Source organism: Syngnathoides biaculeatus, chromosome 18 (assembly GCF_019802595.1).
Source record: "Syngnathoides biaculeatus isolate LvHL_M chromosome 18, ASM1980259v1, whole genome shotgun sequence".
Lineage (NCBI taxonomy): Eukaryota > Metazoa > Chordata > Actinopteri > Syngnathiformes > Syngnathidae > Syngnathoides > Syngnathoides biaculeatus.
This window is the reverse complement of record NC_084657.1, coordinates 12,781,316-12,801,393: the sequence shown is the minus strand read 5'-3', so window position 1 is coordinate 12,801,393 and position 20,078 is coordinate 12,781,316. Positions and strand designations below refer to the sequence as shown.

The following is a 20,078-nucleotide window of genomic DNA, read 5'->3' as shown; positions in this document are numbered from 1 at the left end:
ATGGCGAGGTTTTTCTCAAAGTTTGGCATGTACAATTAAAACTGGTCATATGAGCTTGACATTTTTTCACTTGTGGTGACATGAAAGATTTTAAATTCGACTTGGTAAAGCCAAAAAAGGCAAAGTGCAAAGGAAAGACATTTAACACCCCAGTCTAGCAAGAAAGCTTGCATTTTACCTAGGCCCGATTTCCATGACAAATTAACTTTTCCCAAAATACGCCGTGAAGCACTATCATCATAACATAGCAAAGAAACTCAGCATTTTTTGGTCATAAAAACATTCACGTTTAAGTCAATCAGTTAGATATATTTTTGGAAAAAAGGACTCGCAATGGGAAAATACATGCTAAACGCTAAAAGTTCATTTGTTCTCTCCGACGTCCTATTTCAGCAAATTTAAACTCATTTCCTCGCATTTGAAAATCAAATTCAATTTGCAGAGTTTTGTATTATGACATTCATCAAAAATTTCGCAGAAAATGTGTTTTCTTGTTTATCAACTGATTAAGTTTGGGAAAACATCGACATTGCTTTTTCATGAAAAACAATCGGCCTATAAAGGTGAAGCAGAGAGTGAACAGTGAACAACAACAACCGTAAACTAAACTTCAAGTGAATTTAGCTCATCAGAAAATAAAAAAAAAACCTTTACAAACAAACGTTAACAGTGTCAAAGTAAATCTTTCTAACTTACCTGTGGAATGTTTTCTCACAGCCAGCCACGAAACAGTCACTGCAAAGGTCGGCGTTGTTGTTTTGGGAGTATCAAGATGGAGGATGGCGACTTCAGTTTTGGTGGCCAATGAGCCATTCAGTCCTGTTTTTTTGGCTTTGTTTTTTTTTTTTTTAGACCAGTGGTCATGACGCATTCCCTGACGATGTAGAATAAGCCAAATCCTAACCGAGGGAGCAAAAAGTACAAAACGGAGCATGTGCATCGACCTCCGGGCGATTTATTTGTGTTACAATAGATTATTATTTTTATTAAAATAGCAGTAGTAGTCGTCCACTGTCTCTTCAAGCTGTGCCGTGCTTCACATGACAAAATTGTACAGAAAATTCCAGCGGGCTTCAAATCGCCCCCGCAGGCCACGCTGCTCTTCTTAGTCATATTTATTATTCATGTGCATAGATTACGTCCTTCCTCAAAAGTGCGTTTTCTACGCGGCCGAGCTTGTCCTTCAGCATCAACGTTCTTTTTATTTGTCTAATGATTTATTTTTTTTCCCCCCCGACGCGTGGAGAGATTAAAACGTCTCATCTCGGATGAAATCGAGATGTATGGAAATTGTATGCAAATGAGCTAGAGCTCTGAAAGCAGAGGTGACTTGTTTTGATGCGATGATCTGACATCTTTATTAAACTCTTCTCCTTCTAAACACTCGTTTTCTCTTTTAAATGTTCTTTCCCTTTAAAATTTTTATACCTTTGTGGTTTTCCCCTTTAAAATTCGGGTCTTCTTTCAAGCTGCCCCCCCCCCACGATTCTGTCGCTTTTTTTTGCTTTCCCCTTTTAAAAAGACAAGAAGCAGGTTATCGAAAAGAGAAAAAAAATCATTTAATCAGACGCTTGGCTCCGACCGCTTAAACCCTTACGCACTCAAAATCTTAAATATCTCTTATTAGTTACATTAAATAACAGCTGATTGGTTTCCTCGCGCCGACGAACTGGCGCTGACGCGTCGTCAAATCTCTTCGGGGAGAGATTTGTCTCCAAATTATTCACACAAATATATCCGCGATTTACACTTATTTTTTTTCAGATCCACAAATAGATTTACATTTTTTGTTGTTAAATGCGCGTGGATTTGTGAATTGTGCTTTTTTTTTAAGACAAAGGTCACGCGTTTTCTAGACATTAACGTCCTCCAGCCACTAGGCGGCAGTGTCTCCATCGCAAGCATAAATGTAAAACGGCTGATTGAGAGCCGCTGATAAATTTGTGGATTTGAAAACCAGGTGGAAATCGTCGCTATATTTGTTCATTCTCAGCTGGAAGTGGAGAGGTAGATGTCGTCGTTGTTGGATCCGGGTTCTGTCCTGTTGACTTCCCGCGCTTGCCCTCGTCTCGACTTCCTGCGTTTGTTTTCCGCCGCGACCGCACAATTGCCGTCTCGTTGACTTTATTTTCCAGAGCTGTCCTTTTTGTCGCTTGTCTTTGTGAATTTGAGCCTCGTTGGGGGGGAGTGGGGAAACCCCCCAAGGCAATAAGCGCATGACAGGTCCCGGTTTGTCTTTCCTGCAGTTTTGGAGGGTGCAAGGACTTATTTTTTTGAAGTGTTCAACAACAACAACCAAAAAAAACAAACAAAAAAATCCCTCCCTCCAACATGGCCGACAAGTGTCCCTCATATCCTGGTCTCTTTGCGCTGGTCTCGGAACGACGCTTTGATGGCGAGCAGAGCGGCGACCATTCGATGCCCGCCGACTTTGCGGTGCCACGCCGGAGAGCGCCCCCTAGAGCATCGCACATGAAACGCTTCAGGTCATGAGTTTCCCCTTTCCAACCGCGTACAAGTCAGTCAACTTTGATAACGGGGTTTCAAAGTACGAGCTGGAGATGTTCGTGCGACGACGTACGCTGGCAAAAGAAAATGGATCCCACCTATGCCAACATGGCCTCGGGCTCCAAATCTGAATATGTATTTGTGCCTGGTCTGTGATTCTTTCTGACAGGACTCTTGGCTTTCACGCCGAGAACGACGGAAACGGGATCCCGGGTCTGCCAGCAAGGCCTAAAATTTTAAATCTGACTTTTTGGATGTGTGTGAAAACAAGTATTGTATTTCATTCTTACAAACAAGAACCTGGAGTTCCTTCCGAATGTGTACAGAATAAGTTTGTGATTTTTGGTGAGAGAAATGGGCCTGTATATTTTTTTTAAAGTAGTAGTAAAGTAGTTTTTTTTAGCAGCATAATGTTTTAGCGTTAGCATAGCATGAGAGTTTGCCTCCATATTGCTTCTGTGAACTTTACGTTGACAAGAGGTAAAAACAAAGCTGGCGGGCCATCTCCACCAGTAATGCCTGAGACTCCAAACTAGTTTTTAATATACATTTCTCATCTTTTAACGCCTGTACAGAAGAAAAACAAAAAACAGGTGCGTACCTGGTGTCAGTTCGACACAAGTGCGTCAGCCGGGTCTTGCTCGCTGTTGTAGGCTCCAGGAGGTAGAGGCAAGCGTGCGTGTGCACTCTAACGCCCTCCAGGGGCACGTCGGGGTACTGCGTGGACACGGACGACACATACAGCGGCCCGACGGAGGCGTCCGATTGCCATGTCCTAAAAGGACATTTCGTACAAGATTTTAAAAATGAATACCAGTACACCAAAAACAAACAAAAAAACCCTCCTAGATTTATTCTTTTGAATTATCTATGACGATTATGACAAAGTTGAGCAATCTTTAAATATGTAATATTTACAAATATCTAAACGTTCTCCTTTTAATGGGCCTTTTGACGGAAAATTTACTTTATTCTTGATTGTCATCATGAGCATTCTTTCACTTGTGCTGAACCAAAATCATTTTTGTCTGTTCTATTTGAAATCCGTCTGGCTTAAATGAGTCAATACGCGCTGCAAATCCAGTTTGGACATTTGCGTCCCCTTTCTGATGACATCCTTGGGATTCTGTCATTCAAATGTGGAATGTAAAAAAAATAAAAAATAAAAAAAGTTCCTGACTCCGAGGTAACGCAGAGTTCACTTCCACTTCTGACAAAAAAAAAAAAAAAACACCAGATGATGACAAAGGCAAACGCAACTCAAATCTCATCTGACTCTGGGCTGGATTAAATATTCATCAGCCTCATTCACACGGAAAAAAAAAAAAAAAAAAATATATATATATATATATAAAAATCCCACAGATTTGACCAAATTGTTAATAAATTATATATATATATATTTTTTTTTTTTACCTGAGCAGCAGGTGCTCCCGGGGCAGGCAGGAGGCAAGGCCGGCGTCGGGGCCCTGGAGGAGGTAACGGTAGACGTGGGCGCCCTCGGGCAATGTCTGGAGGACGGCGGCCTGACGCAGGTTTTCGTCCCACAGGTGCCGCTCCTCCAGGAGCCGGCGGAGCAGAACCTCCTGGGCGGCGTCCACCTCCACCGAGCCGCGCCACGTCCACAGCGGGCAGCCGTCCCACGTCTGCGTACGCCCGCAAAACAACAACAACAACAAAAAACCTTCAGTAAATATCGAGTGGCGAAATACAACACGTTCAAAAAACAAAGGTAGCGAAATCAAGAGAGTCGCGTGAAACAAAAGCAGTGTTTTTGCCGCAATCTCGGATCTTGGTGCGAGGAACTTTGTTGAAGTGAGTTACGGAATCTTTTTTGGACAAAAATAGTGCTTTGCAACCATCTTGCTGGCACAGAGCGACTGTTTGAGTTCCGTTTAGACAAAAGTAGTGATTCGACACCACCTTGTGGCATCATCGTGAAAGTGAAATGAGGAGATTCACTTCGACAAAAGTAGTGCTTGTGTCGTGCGTGTGTATGGTTAGCTCAAGTGGACAAAAACGATACTTGCAAATTAGCATGGTCACTATACAGCGGAATTCCTTTCCGGCAGAATAACTCCCGCGTTAAACAACGGTTTACTGTATAATGTTAATTGAAACTAGCTAACTGTAGCTAAACGTGTGAACTAGCTAACTGTGTGTGAAGGGAATTTTATACTAGCTAACTGGAACAGGGCGGCACGGTGGATCATATTTTTGCGTAGTGTCGCTAGCTATCTGTAGCTAAATGTCGGTAGAAGTTGCTATTGCTAGCTGGCTAATTGACCTTCTTGACGGCCAGCGCCACATTCTCGGGAGCGGGCCGGCTCTCCCAGACTCGGTTTTTCTCCGTGGCTTCCTTGAGGAGGAGCCGCGTACTCCGCTGCAGATTCCTCCGCTTCTCCTCCAGGTCTTCCCCGGTCGACTCCTCGGTCGGCGCCGCGAAGCTCAGGTCGAAAGCCGGCCAAAACTCCGGAATCTAATTGGGACGAGATGCCAAAAGGAACCTTCTGGAGGGGGTTTTCGCGTATTTGTGACGGCGGAGGAGGTTGTCGGGCGCGACCTCAAAAAGTCTCTGGGCTTCCGCGATCATGTCGGCCAGGCCCTGCGTGGCGGCCAAGTTCTCGCTTAGGTCGCGCTGGTCCGGGCGGCCCAAACTGTACTTCCTGTGATTCGACCTGGAGCCGAAACAACAACAAAAGGAAAAAGAAAAAATAAAGTCAGTGAAGCTCCAGCAAATTTTCAATACGAATTTGACCAAAGAGAAGAGATCGCGTAGTAAAATGTCAATTTGTGAACTTTCCCCAACTTTGTTTGAAGATGACGTTGCAGAAAGTTTGCCCCCCCCCCTTATAAAACTGCAATTTAAGCCAAATGAAGATTGTTTTTACATTAAAAATGTAATTTAAATCTTAAATGAGTACTTTTTTGAGGGAGGGGGTGAAAATGACCTCTTTTTGTCATCATATCACAACAATTTTCATCTCGCAATTTTTTTCTTTTATAAAAAGACATCTTCATTAAACAAACAATCTGTTAAAATTGTTTTATGTGAATATTATGACTTTTTATGTAAAATTACAAATCCCTTGTGAAGTCTGACTTTTTTTGGGGATAATTCATAAATAATTGTCTCAATGTTATGGCCTTATTTGGAAAACAAATCCCGTGAAATAACGATATTTTTCTTTTAATAGTCCCAACTGTTTAAAACCATCATTTAATGACCTTTTTGTCACATTTGCCCAAATTATTTCAGATAAAATTATGCCATTGCTCACATTAAAATGACAACTTTTTTTTTTTTTTTCATGAAAACAATGACATATTTTCTTGTATCAAACAATTTTATCCAGAAGTAAATTTTCGCATGAAATAATCTTTTCTGACAAAATTATGATGTACATCTTTTGACTCTGTGAAATTATGACTCCCCCCTCATAATATTCTTGTCGAACTGCAATTTTATTAGATTTTCATTGTTACTTTATCACTTTAAATAACGAAATTGAAAGAAAATATTCAGCATAAAAAATTTTTTCCGGGCTTTTTCATAAAATTCTTCTTGACATTTTTCAGTCCAATTTAATAATAAAAAAAAAAACCTCAGAAATTTCAGATCCCTTTTGCAAACGCCGGAGCTGCAACGCAAAAATTTTTTGGTTCGGTTTGGGCAGGACGGCAACGCGAACGTGAGGCGACCTGGCGGCGACGGCGGCGGCGGCGTTGAGGTGGAAGAGCGACGGCGCCAGGCACACGGCCAAGTTGGTGGGCGTCATCTGGTTCTCGGCGACGCTCGCCGCCACGTCGCGCAGGAAGACGAGCAGCGTGCGCAGCGCCTCGCGGTTCTCGTCGGGCAGCAGCAAGATGGCCGCCTGGGCCGCTGGAAACTGTTGATCTTTGGGGAAATCTGCAAACAAGCGCAAGTCGATTTTTGTTTTTACATGAGTAACAATACACGCAACAATACAACTTTATTTTGTTTAACAACTGGACCCCCCCCCCCACCCAAACATCACAAAATTCTTGATAAAAATTATTTTTTAATGTAAAATTAGGACTGCAACTGAAAGTCCAATTTTATTGTGGGAAAGCAACTATTATTTATTTTTTTTAACTTTTTTTTCTTTCCTTAAAGTATAACATTTGAAATCTTCAAATATTGAAATATTCAAGATTTTTCACAAAATTATTTACCATTATTATTAGGATAATCTTTTTCTTGGCTCATAGAAATGTGATTTTTTTCCAAACTTGTGATGAATACTTTTTTTCTAAAAAAATAACACTTTTATCACAATACATCGATGGTAATACAATTTTCAGATTTTTTTTAAATTAAATTAATTAAATGTATGATTGTTTTGTTATATGTATATATATATATTTGTTATATGTATATATGTGTGCGTATATTGTTGTAAAATCAAATTACATTTTTATTTTTAAATTTCAAGCTACATTTTATGATTATTTCTCCTAAAATTATGATATTATCTACATTTTCAACAACTTTTGACTATTTCTTGTATCACAATTTTGTCTTCAAAAAAATTACAAATTTTATTCCTCCTAATAATGGAAATTTCCCCTCATAGAATGATAATTTTTTTGGGGTGTGGGGGGCATTTTTTTTTTTTTTTTGTCAAAAGTCATGTAAAATTCAAACCTCTGCTCATAATATTATATTTTTATTGTGGTAAAAATCACAATCTTATCTATGTTTTTCTGAAAAAAAAGTACAACCGACAACTTTATCCACTAAAAAGATTTGATTTTCTTTTGTAACACAATTTTGTCGTCAAAGTTTTTATGAATATTTTCATCATGTAAAATGTTGACTTTTTCTTGAAATATGGAAAGACAATCTAGATTTTATGGTGACTTTTTTTTGTTGTCAAAATGAGATGTGAAATGCTTGAAAAGGGCTCCTCACATTGGTAAATGTGGAGGAAGGACTCGCACATCTTGAGGGTGAAGACGGGCTCAGGCAGGTCCCGGAAGTACTGCTTGACCAAGTCGGCCACGTCGAAGGCCGACTGACCGTCGTAGGCGACGCCGTCGGGGTCGGACTCCAGCATCTCGCGCAGTTGCTGGATCCGAGACTTGGAGCCCGACTTCCGGAAAAGACCCACCTGAAACCGGACGCAGTTTCAAGGCTTCCGCCCGCCGACGCCGACTTCATTCCGATCGGATCTTGGAAGGACGCTCACCTGGTCCAGACATCGCGTCCTGAGGTAAACGAGCGCCTTGAGGATGGCGGGCGGGAGCGACTCTCCGGTCCGCTGCGCGTTGACTAGAAGAGGAACGCCGAAAACCCGCCTGGCCTTGACGGGTGGCGTCTTGCCCTTCCGCAGCGACGGCTTCGGAACGCACCTGTGGGGGGGAAAAAACGGACCTCGTTGTCGTCACGTGCTTTCCCTCCGAATCTACATTCGTAGAAAACTATTTACAAAACAACTAAACATTTTTTTTCTCTTCAGTTTTATTCTTGCAAATATTTTTCTTTGCGACATTTGAACATTTTCCTCAGAAAATTCAAAATTGTTGCAGAACAGAAAATAAAAGAATGACTTTGTTTTAATAATTTGAAGACTTTGCTCTCTTTCATGTAACATTTTTATATATGAATTAACTTTTTTTGGTCTTAAATGGTACCATTTTTTTTTACCTCAAAAAAAATCACATCATTTGCATAAAATGATGAGTATTGTTTTATTCTTCAAAAAAATGAAGCTTATTTTCTCTCTAGTATATAAACATAATTTCTCAACATTACATAAAATTGTGACTTTAGTAATACTTTTTTTATCTTAAAAAAATAAACTTTCCAAGTGTGTTTCTCCTCTTATTCCATTTTTTTCCTGGATGAGTTTACAATATTTTCTCCATACAAGTTTATGGATGCCACCCCGCCTAAAAAAAAAAGTTTTCTGAGAAAGTTCTGCGCCCCCCCCCCCTCCACTTGTGAATTTTTTTTAGGACTCTTCTCATAATAACCCAATTTTATTTTTGTAAAATGAAATGATTTTGGCGGCACGGTGGGTCAGCTGGAAAAAAAAAAAAACATTGGTCTCACAGTTCTGAGGTCCCGGGTTCAATCCCGGCCCCGCCTGTGTGGAGTTTCCATGTTCTCCCTGTGCCTGCGTGGGTTCTCTCCGGGTGGGCACTCCGGTTTTCTCCCCCATCCTAAAAACTTGCATGAATTGGACACTCTAAATTGCCCCAAGGTGTTATTGTGAGTGCAGCTGTTTGTCTCTATGTGCCCTGCGATTGGCTGAGGATCAGTTCAGGGTTTACCCTGCCTCCTGCCAGTTGACAGCTGAAATAGGCTCCGGCACTCCCGCGAACCTCGTGAGGATAAGCGGCAAAGAAGATTTTTGTGCATGGTATTTTGACTTCACTCAAGTATATTTGGACATCCCTTTTGGACTTTCCTTTCCACGAATTGGACTTGCCGTGTGGCTTCTTGCCGGTCCTCAGCAACGGTTTTACATCCTTTATGCCACATGTGCTCCCGAGATCCGCTCTTGCTCTGATTTTAGTTTTTTTTTTTTTTTTTTTTTAGGAAGCCATGAAAGCGCTTGGAGAGTGGCATGGGAACAAAACCTAAATCCTCAGCATGGCCCAAAGAGTTTCCTTTGAAGGAAAAGCCAAATGAACATTTTGTGTGTGTGTGTGTGTGTGTGTGTGTGTGTGTGTGTGTGTGTGGTTGTTGAATGTGTCCATTTTGAGGAAAAAAACAACAACAAAAAAAACCCCAAAAAACAAAACATCCAGGCGCAGGGAAATCATGGAAGAGGATGAAAGACTGGGACATTTCAGGATATTTTTTTCCTCTTCCTTTTTTTAGTAATAGCTAACGAAGCCCTCGCCGGGCTCGTCATCCTGTTACGTGAGCCTTGCGGCTCCATTTTTGTGACATCATCGTTTCCTGTGACTTTGAGAACGCCTGCGAGAAGCAAAGAAGGGGAAAAAAAAAAAAAACAAAACAAGCCCTCACCCTGAAGCAGCTGCATTCCTAAAAAGCATTTTTAGCATTATTCTTCTTCTTCTTTTTGGGCTTTAATGATGTAGGCGCTTACAGTGCTTGCCTCATTGTGAAATCCTCTTACAAACTTTTCTAAACTGGACCAAATTTGATCATTTTCGCTTCCTTGACCAATTTTCCTACGTTGCTAAGCGATTATTCATGATCATCTTGTGGTGAAGGGTGTGTCAAAAAAGGGATTTTTTCCTCCTCTTTGACCTACCCTGACAACAAATGTAAATCCATCCATGCATTTTCTCAGCCGCTTATCCTCAAAAGGGTCACGGGGAGTGCTGGAGCCAATCCCAGCTGTCGTCGGGCAGTAGGCGGGGTACACGCTGAACTGGTTGACAGCCAATCACAGTGGACATCGAGAAAAACATGCAAACACAGGCGGGTCCGGAATTGAACCCGGGACCTCAGAACTGTGAGGCCGACGCTTTGTAGCCGAGCCACCATGCAGGCCACAAATGTAAATCCTGAATGAATATTTTACCGCTGCCGTTCTCCTTCTTCACTTGACGGAGAGGCGGGGCTAATCTGATCCAAGCCCTTTGAGTGTCGTGATAAATAAACTTAATTTGAAAGTTAATTTAAAGGGACGTAAAATTTTCCCGCCAATCGGGCCAAATTTGAACATTTTCAGTCCCGATTATCAGCTATCACAAAAATTAGACTGAGCAATTATTTTGGCGTGTGGTGTATTCAGAGTTTTTCTTCCCCAATCTCCTCATGAAAAAAAAAATTGCGGCCCACAATCGTAAATGTTAAACATGTTCGATACTTCTGATAGAAAATCCCAATGAGAAACTACATTTCTAATTCTTTTCTTTGCCTTGGGTTAATATTTTTGTGCAATCTTTTCACAGAACAGTGAAAAAATGACCGCCCTCAAAATCTCTCACAAACAACTTGGCTCACAGCCATTAATGTTCAAGACAAGCAACAAAAATGAGTATACTACCATAATTTCCGGCCTGAAAGCCGCAACTTTATTCCACACGCTTTAAACCCTGCGGTTTCGAATTTGTGCATTTTTTTCTAACGGCCTCAAGGGGGCACTCGAGCGGAAAAGATAAGAATGAGACCGGTGGAATATATGTGCCGAGGAAGTGACTTTTACCGGTCTGGCCCTTTCAGCGCTGTGCTAGCGTGTTATTGCCGTGTCTCGGTGATTTTTACCGGTATGTTTTTTTTTTTTTTTTTAACTGGCCCCGTTAGTGCGGCGCTAGCGTTAGCGTTAAACTCTGTGTACTGTCTTTCTTTGTAAATATCTCGTGTTTCAATATGGACAGTTGCGGCTTTTACACAGCTTCAGCCTATGTATGTACCAAATATTTTTTCCTTTACAAATGTACTGGGTGAGGCTTATAATCAGGTGCGTTGTGTCGGTCGGGAATTATGGTAAGTGAAAATGTTCAAATTGTGCTCTGTGTCAGCAAAAGGTGGGAAAATATTTACAAAAATCTGAGGGCTGTACACAATTTTTGTGAGATATATCAGGAGTAAGTTTTTCCTTGCGATCTCTTTCACATTCGAACACTCGCTTGAATCAGAAATGGATTAAAAAAAAATAATTGCTCACTCAAACAAAATCGGTTTACATTAGAACAGAGGACATTGCTAGCTAATTATTTATAAAACTGAGGGAAGACTTCCTGAAAAGCAAATATTACTCACGAGTAAAAACAGCTCCAGATGATCCTACCCTACTGTATCAGATCTCCGGGGTGTGATTTTTTAATATTTTCTCACTTGGAAAAACTATGCTGCTACTTACAGTAATTTGGCTGCCGGGGACCCGGGCTGCACCTGAACCATGAATAATAGATGACTTTACAAAATACGCCGCCTGAAATATTTCCCCTTTTCGCCCACGCGAGAGCAAATACCGGAGCATTGAAATGACATTTTGTTGATCGTCAAAGATGCGCTTAGAATTCAACCTCCACGGCGAGTCTTACCAGTTCCAGCCTTGCTTGCTGGATGGCGAGTGTTTGTCCATGAGGGCAGTGAGTTTGAGCAGGGCCAGCTTCTGAAGGAGCGCGAACTGGGGGACGGACTGGTTCTCCAGAGCCGGACTGGCCGGCAGGGAGGGCAGGCTCTGCTCGCTGGACCAGTGGAGATGCTGACTCGCTCGGCTGGAAATTTGAAAAACATTGTGGAGGTGCTCCATGTGTGTTCAAGTAGCAGTTTTTATATTTATGATTACAGGAATATTGACGAGCTAACGTGGATCCAATTGTATTTCAGGTCTTTAAGGAACTCAACTGAACTCAAACGGTGCAGCAACACCTGTAGACAGTCTATATAACTATACTCACAGTCATATATTCTTTATCCTCTGCAAAGAACGTGGCGTACTGAGTAGCTGTCGAGTTGAATTGTCTTTTAAAACAACGACTACTTGGGAGAAATGGACAGATCACGAGTGAACTAAATTCTTGTCGCTAAGAAATTTTGGGTTCCTCACCTGCTCTTATCTTGTGGCGATCTGGTCTTGGACTCGTCTTCGCTCACGGACGACTTCTCGCAGCTTTCCTCCCCCTCCTCCTCCTCCGAATGCCGCACCTCCAGGTGGATGTGGGCAGGGGAGGACGGGCAGGGGGAGGTGGCGGTGGAACTGTTGGCCGGCGAGTTGTGGGAGCAAGGCGACGTCGAAGAAGAGGCGGAGGAGGAATCGCGCCGACAGTCGTCTTCGGACAGACTCTCGGTCCAAGTGGACACCAGTTGCTGCAGGTCGTTGATCCTTTCCAAAACGGTATCTAAAGCCGAGAAAACGTCCTCGCCGCCCAACAGTTGAGTCACCTGAGAAACCCAAAGAATGAGGTAACCTGAACAACTATACTGTAATGCCGATTGGGAACTGGTCTGTAGTGAACTCCCGTTTATGGGACGGAAAATGGTCAGGACTTGAGGTTGCCAGGGGATTTGATTTTGACTCACGCTCCCTTAAAGCCATTCCCTCCCAATCCCAAATCAATTTTTTACAGAATCCCACTCCCGCCCAATCCTGTAAATGTCAAGTCCACTCCCGTCCCGCGGGACCCCCGTTGGTAATCCCCACAAAATATCAGCCTCTAATAAAAGGCAATATAGAAAGGTACCCACCTCATCTCCCACCCTCTCCACATCGCTTACACTGCCCCCGCTGCCGCCGTCGCTTTCAGACTGTTGGTGGTGGTCCAGCACATTATCGTAGACGCTCAGCCGGTGGTCCGGCGGGCTCGGTGAGGCGGCGAGCGACGACGCGCCGCGGCGACCGCTGCGACGGCCCTGGTAACCGTGGAAGCTGCCCGTCCTCCAGTTGACGGAGGATTGGTCCGGGATGGGCGACAGGAGGGCGTGTTTGTGCGCCAGCGAGGTGGGAAAGGTGCCCGGTTTGTGGCCGTGGGGGATGTGAAAGAGCAGGCTGTCGTGGCTGATGTTGTTGTTGTTGTTGTTGTTGATCTGGTCCGTGTAGCACTGAGATGGGAAACGAAGGAGGGAAGTCAAACTCAAAAGGGCCAGATCATGAAAAAATACTTGGTAGGGGGCCACAAAATAAACTGTCTGCTAGTTTGAGACCCTTGTTTAGGGTATTGAGGAGAAAAACATATGCTGACGATGGTCCGATAAGCAATCCCCCACTGAATATTAATTTTAATCCTAGGGTTCTTTCAAATCAATCAAATGTTTTACACTGACCATGGCGTCCGTGTGGTTGCTATTGTGGCGGGTCGGTCCCCCGGCAGTTTCGGCACGTTTGCAGTTACTTCGGACCCGCGTGACCGGGCTCGGCGTGCTGACCGTGCTGCTGCTCTCCGAGTGGCTGTTGCTGCTGTTGCTACTCATGGCGTGCGGGGACGACGGCGATGAAGACGCACAGCTAGGAAGAAAATGTAATCTGTTTTTAGAGATGATCATATGATATTAATCCCCGAGAAGTATTTCCCGCAGAGATGACTTTCCGACAGTCGAATCCCAGTTCACCAACACCTTAGTGTGACTGACGAGTTAGCAATAAAACAATCCTTACCTCGAGGGCCACCTTCCCTCCGCAGGGCCTCGGACCACCCCAGCCAAACTTGCACGGTTCCTCGGTGCAGGGACGAGACCAGTCGTCCCTTTCAACCTCAGTTTCTCGATCTTCTTCAGTAGGCTGGTCCCCTTCTTGCGAGGCGGTTTATCAGTGATGTAGGCTTCCAGACTCACGGTCGACGATCCTCTACCGCTTTCGTCTCCGGGGGACGGGGGTCCACTGAACGACATGTCCAGCGACGGAGTCTTGTTGGAGGAGGAGCAGCGTGACGAGCTCCGGCTGGTCATCTGATCGTCCGTGGCGCTTCTGTTGGGGTCCGTATCCTCTCTCTGACTCTTCTGGTTTTGGCCTTCGCTGTCAGTGCTGCTCGAACTGCGGATGGAGCAAATGTCATGGTGGTCTCGGCCATCGCGGTGGTCACACAAGGACACGTCCCGAGAAGGGTTTGAGGTGTCGGATAAGTGGAGAAGGTCCGTGGAGGAGTCCAGGCGCCGCCATTGTTTCATCTGACTATCGTGGGTCCACCTGGGGCTGATAGCGCAGTAATCGTCTTCGATTAAGTCTTCCTCGCCCTGAAAGATAACACCATAATCATACAATATTCATGTACACCGACTCACAAATCCACTCCAAACAGTCATTAAAAGCAAGTTTGCCTTTCAAAAATGTCCTCGAAAGAAAAGCTGTCAAGCACCAACTGGCTGAATCGTCCCTCGGAACTAAACGATACCTAAAAAGTTGATTTCACAGGCCGGTGCTATCGCACAAAACTGAAACGAGCATCAGCTGGCATGTTAGAGGTTCTCTTTTCACCAGGCTCTCAACAACTCACTTGATGTGCGGCTTTCGGCAGGTCAAAGCTCATCTCTGTACATTTGTTCAACGTCGTCAGCCGCCTGCAAACAGGAAGACAACGTTTGTAAAAGAGCGATACATTCTGGTGAGCGGCTCAGAAAATGGATGGACGGATCTGACCGCAGCTACATTTATACTCGTTGCTTTTATTTTCCTTTCATGCAGTCATGAATTTGTTATCTGTGCGTCAAACTCGTTTTGGCTGTAGTCGTCAGCTGCTTGTTTAGTTCCTGGCAGCAATTGCATCACCACTTTTGTAGCACTTTTACTCTACCGTGACATACCCGCCAAAACAAAACTCTGCAGCCCGGAGACGGCTAAAAACTGCGAGCTGCCGTCCAAATCTCATTAAAGCCGCTGCGACTTGCAAAGTGGTTCAAGGACTCCCAAAGTGGCGTTCGGCTCCTTCTGTGTGGTGTGCAATTATCAACTGCAGCCGGGGTCTGGCATGGTGAAAACTTTCTAAATGTCTTACCTGCAGAGGGAATCCAGAGCATCCTTATCAAGGAAGTAGTGATCCTTCTTGGCGAGCTCCACGTCGATTGGGAACCTGCAGTCTAATATGCAAAACGTAAGATTTCATCCATTTTCTTGCTATTAACCAAGGGTGTGGCACATGTCTCAATACTACAGCAATATTCTTTTTTTTTTTTTTAACTTGCAACCGTTCATTAATACAGATAAGAACAAATACATGATATTCTTAAGAGCAAGAACCGTTGCAGAGAATCCTTCACCACGCTAATGGGAAAATGTCACAGAAAACAAATCTTAAAGTCGTCTATTACAAATATATTCAAGTCAACTGAAGCAAAAACAAACAAAAAAAATGAATATGCTTCTTGGAATACTCGATTACAACGGTCGCTCAAGTACTAGCTAAGAAATACAATTTGGGTTTTTGATTGAAGTGATTCATCACTGAAAATTAGGGCTTGACGCAGTGACACAATGGACTTCTTTTCCTTTCGGCTTGTCCTGTTAGGGGTCGCCACAGCGCCATCTTTTCCATCTAATCTCGTGCATCTTCCTCTCTAGCACCCACTTGTCCTCATGTCCTCCCTCACCACATCCATCAACCTTTTCTTTGGTCTTCCTCTCGCTCTTTTGCCAGGCAGATCCATCCTCAGCACCCTTCTACCAAAATACTCGCTCTCTCGCCTCTGGACATGTCCAAACCATCGAAGTCTGCTCTCTCTAACCTTGTCTCCAAAACATCCAACTTTGGCTGTCCCTCCAAAGAGCTCATTTCTAATCCTATCCAACCTGTTCACTCCGAGCGAGAACCTCAACAACAGCTTCATTTCTGCCAACTCCATTTCTGCTTCCTGTTGCCACCGTCTCTAATCCGCACATCATGGCCGGCCTCACCACTGTTTTCTAAACTTTGCCCTTCATCCTAGCAGAGACTCTTCCGTCACATAACACACCAGAGACCTTCCGCCAACTGTTCCACCCCACTCGGACCCGTTTCTTCACTTCCTTACCACACTCACCATTGCTCTGGATTGTTGACCCTAAATATTTGAAGTCATCCACCCTCGCTATCTCTTCTCCCTGTAGCCTCACTCTTCCCCCTCCACCCTTCTCTCTGTTTTACTTCAACTAATCTTCATTCCTCTCCTTACCAGTGCGTGCCTCCATCTTTCTAATTGTTCCTCTGCCTGCTCCCTGCTTTCACAGCATATCAAAATATCATCTGCGAACATCATGGTCCAAGAGGATTCCAGTTTAAGCTCATCTGTCAGCCAATCCATTACTACCGCAAACAGGAAGGGGCTCAGAGCTGATCTCTGATGCAGTCCCACCGCCACCTTAAATTCTTCTGACACATCTATGACACACCTCATCACAGTTCTGCTGCCCTCATACATGTCCTGTACTATTCTAACATATTTCTCCGTCCCACCAGACTTCCGCTTGCAGTACCACAGTTCCTCTCTCGCTACTCTGACATAGGGTTTCTCTAGATCTCTAGATCCACAAAGACACAATGTAGCTCCTTCTGACCTTCTCTGTACTTTTCAATCAGCATCCTCAAGGCAAATAATGCATAAATAAATAAACAAACATTGGACAATTTGAGTTATTTACCTTTGTACAATTGCGCGTACTGAGGGAAGCCGGCCGCTTGCAGCCAATCGCAGGCCTCCCTGGCTTCGATCTCTACAAAGAAAAAAAAAAAAAACAATTCTTGAGTCAAAGGCGATCACGTCACGCTCTGGTGGCTTTAAGATGACAAATATTTGGACTTAATCATCTGTCACTTGATTAGCTTTGATCTAATTTGCGTTGAAAATGATCTGAGGGCAGATCCTGGCAATTAATCATCTGTGGCAATTTTAATTACAGCTGATTGGCTGAAAGTGGTCCACTTGGACAGTGACAACCGAAAATACATTCAATATAGTACGTGGCGAAATGAGATGAAATATTACCTAGTGGTGGAAGCTTTAAGCATCCATGTTTTTTTTTTAAGCGTGTTTGTCCTCGGAGTCGTGCGTAAACTCGAGGCATTTTTTCTCTTTCTCATTTTCGTGACTTCTTCAGACTCACTTTCTTGTGTGTAAGGTACAGATGTGGGACGGGGTGGAAGAAATTTGTGAATTTTCTGACAAATAAATGCAACCGCTAATGCTATGCTAATTGAACTGCGATATGAAGCGTGAAAAGGGGTAAATTTACCAAGGCCATTACATAAACACACCACTGTTACTCTTTACAGGTGAGTGAATAAACACAATGAGGAAATACAACATTACACCCCCCCCCCCCCCCCACCGAACAAGTGAGCCTATTTCGGGGAGCCTTACGACGGAGATGTGACATTTGCACTTGAAACGGGATCAAGTGTGCCGGCCGAGCAGGTCCCACATGTTCGCAGAAATCCAAAGGATATGTGGATCTTGCGGGCCTGGTCTTAACAAGCCACTCTCTCACTAAACCACGACGACCACAGAGAAAAAAGGGTTGCAACCTTAAGTCCTTTTTTTTTTCCACTTGAAGCTTGCAGGGAAAAGTATACCAGCGACATTTGGATGGTCTCAAGCGGTGTACACGCATACTGTTTTTTTTTTTTGTCCTCCCCAAGGTTGTTAAACTGAAACATTAAGCAAGCGATATTAGTAGCTGGAAATCCCCCCCTCCCCTCTTTGTCGTGTGGAGTCTCTCACATTATAAAATTCAAACATCCTTTTTAAAATACTCTCCAGCGAATTCCCGATCTTCAAGCAGAACACTTATTGCGCTCGCGAGGAGTTCACTGAGGGGTGAAAAAAAACGGGGAAATTCAGCACTCGCATGTCAAATGTCAGATAAAATGCAAGCGATAGAAAGAGCGTGACCGCCCCGGAAGGATTTTGCCTGTACGCCTTCCTGACGTCCGATGACACATCGTCGATGACGTGCAGTCGAGTTATTTGATGTTGACAAGAAAGCTGGAAATTCAACTTGTCCAGAGATGACAAAACTGTTAAGACTCACACTTAACGTACTTGAAAGAGAACAAGTTCGGTAGAAATGGGGAAAATCTGACATTTGTATACGTTACCTCGCTGATCTTCTGAAGGTCCTAGTCAAGGCTATGGCCCAAAAAAAATAATAAAAATTCTAGCCTTCAAACATGGTTCTAACAACTGGTCTGGTGAGGCGTGGTCACGCGTAATCGTACATTCAAATCTCTTATCAGAGTCCAGAGGGACCACGCCAGAACTTCCTTTTGGAAAAAGGAAAAGGCCTTTATCGACCGCGGTAATCGCCAAACGGGAGCTCGGCAGATAGCATCGCTTACATAAACACGGGGTTGAGGCGGTGGACGACTGACCGGCCGAGGCCTGGTTTGATGGTTCATTGTTGTTTCTGACAGGTGTGGAGTGTTTTTTTCCCTCCCCTCACCCGGGCTTCAAACTTCCACACGCTAATTAGGTCAGGCGTGAATTAGCGTCATTTTCAAGCTACCCGCTCTCCTGCTTTTCTATTTCTGTCCATTTCCATTTTCCCCTCCTTACATAACTCGCTGTCAGATGAGAATTGCGGGCATATTCTAACAGTATCGCACTTCCCCGGGCCGGGTTTGATCTCCTTATCGCTTGTTCGCTAGTTGCGCCGATGTCCTTCAGACATGATTGAGTTGGCTTGCATTAACATAGACCAAGACATTTCTTCAGTCTTCTCGACAGAAAACTCGCCAAAAACCTTGACCAACGAGTGTCCCAACTTAGTTTTACAAGCTTTTTTTTTTGTTTATTTTTTATTTGCGTCGTGTACCAAAATTCGAGGTGATAGCTAGCGTCAGACACACCAGCACTCAAGTGAAGTGAAAAAAATATATGGAGAAGTAAAAGTTGTGTGGGCAAAGACGGTCAGTCGTTTTATGTAACCGGACAGACAATAAAAAAAACACAAATACAAAATGAAAACACGAACAAAAAGCACGAAACAGATGCTAACCTTGTGGTCCAAAGCCAAAATGTGCTAGAATCGGAGCTCCTGATGCTAACTCACTAGGCCGCACCCCTTAAAGGTACACATCAACAGCGTGTGTGACGTTCTAAAAACAATTTCTTTACATTTTTTACAATTCAGTGCCGCACATTTGAAATACATTTCAGGAGGCAATGTACATTTAATCAACGGATATCGCAAGAATAAGGAATTATGAGTGAACTCAAGCAAGCCAGGAGTTCATTTTGTAGTACTTTGCTTGTGCGCTCAAAGATGCGCCCTCCACCCCATCCCCCCCACACACCCTTTCGTAATTACCAGAGGGAAATTGTAATCACATTGTGTATAGTGTAACAGGCAAAAAAAAAAAAGCAAAAAAAACCCTCTTAATTAACCTTTTGGCTCCATCTTTTTTTTAATGTTTCCACTCCATTCTGCACTGAACTAATCTCCAATATTCTCTGCAACCTCTTTTACTTTTTCCAAGCAAAAACAGCAAACAAGAGCAAAAGTTGCCTTAAAAAAAAAAAAAAAAAAAAATCGCTTGTCCAAGGACGTCCGGTTGAAAGCGTCTTTAAAAATTCCAAATGCTGAAATTAGAAAGATGAGATCGGGCTTACACAGGTAACGGCTGCACAGCCATTTTGGGGGGGGGGGGGGCATAGAAAAGCAAGTGATTAAATTTAAAACCCTGAATATTAATTGGAAATTTAAATGCTCTCTAATCCGTAAGGGCCTCTGAGTCCGCCAAGGTTATGATAGCGATCGTGTCCGAAAATGGAAATATTGGCATACTTGAGATGACCACAGAGAATCGGGAAAGAGATCACACACACCGTAGGATAACCACGATGGATAATATTATCTAAACATCTGATAAATCCTAACATTGATTGGAAGGGGGTAAACATTTTTTTCACATGTTCGTACCCAGATTAAACTGCCAAACTGGGCAAAATAATTATAAATGACACAACAATCCAAATTATTTTCGCATGGAAGCGTCTTCAAGTTCGGTACATCCGCATTATGAGCCACTGCCAGCACTCTTGTTGCCATGCGTTACTAACAACTCTCGAATTACACTCCAGCAGAAAGACAGGCCCTCTGAATTGCCCCCCCCCGCACCCAAAAGAGTTTGTAGTTCCACGACGAGCTTTAATGAGTTGGGATAAACCCTCCCAAGTTACGGTGAAGCAAATTGGAGCGACAGCTGGGGAA

At 43.5% G+C, this 20,078-nt stretch overlaps 1 protein-coding gene across 4 annotated transcripts in view; it reads right to left on the bottom strand.

Annotated features, from left to right (window-relative positions):
• Window positions 1–1,508: 1,508 nt before the first annotated feature.
• The window catches only part of si:dkeyp-23e4.3 (rho GTPase-activating protein 7), a 45,172-nt gene continuing 26,602 nt past the window's right edge, over window positions 1,509–20,078 (bottom strand). The window contains exons 2-18 of one of the 4 annotated variants that reach the window (XM_061803199.1): window positions 16,509–16,580; window positions 14,890–14,971; window positions 14,392–14,455; window positions 13,557–14,131; window positions 13,226–13,406; window positions 12,650–13,003; window positions 12,012–12,346; window positions 11,503–11,679; window positions 7,722–7,884; window positions 7,445–7,643; window positions 6,211–6,418; window positions 5,072–5,186; window positions 4,796–4,987; window positions 3,925–4,154; window positions 3,110–3,283; window positions 2,327–2,458; window positions 1,509–2,242 (exon numbers count right to left, since the gene is read on the bottom strand). In XM_061803199.1, the coding sequence (XP_061659183.1) occupies window positions 2,350–2,458; window positions 3,110–3,283; window positions 3,925–4,154; window positions 4,796–4,987; window positions 5,072–5,186; window positions 6,211–6,418; window positions 7,445–7,643; window positions 7,722–7,884; window positions 11,503–11,679; window positions 12,012–12,346; window positions 12,650–13,003; window positions 13,226–13,406; window positions 13,557–14,131; window positions 14,392–14,455; window positions 14,890–14,971; window positions 16,509–16,580 (3,230 nt within the window). In that variant the 3' untranslated portion in view covers window positions 1,509–2,242; window positions 2,327–2,349. Of the gene's footprint in view, window positions 2,459–3,109; window positions 3,284–3,924; window positions 4,155–4,795; window positions 4,988–5,071; window positions 5,187–6,210; window positions 6,419–7,444; window positions 7,644–7,721; window positions 7,885–11,502; window positions 11,680–12,011; window positions 12,347–12,649; window positions 13,004–13,225; window positions 13,407–13,556; window positions 14,132–14,391; window positions 14,456–14,889; window positions 14,972–16,508; window positions 16,581–16,852; window positions 16,947–20,078 lie in introns of those variants that run through there. The other 3 variants (XM_061803201.1, XM_061803198.1, XM_061803202.1) reach the window with 3 other exon arrangements.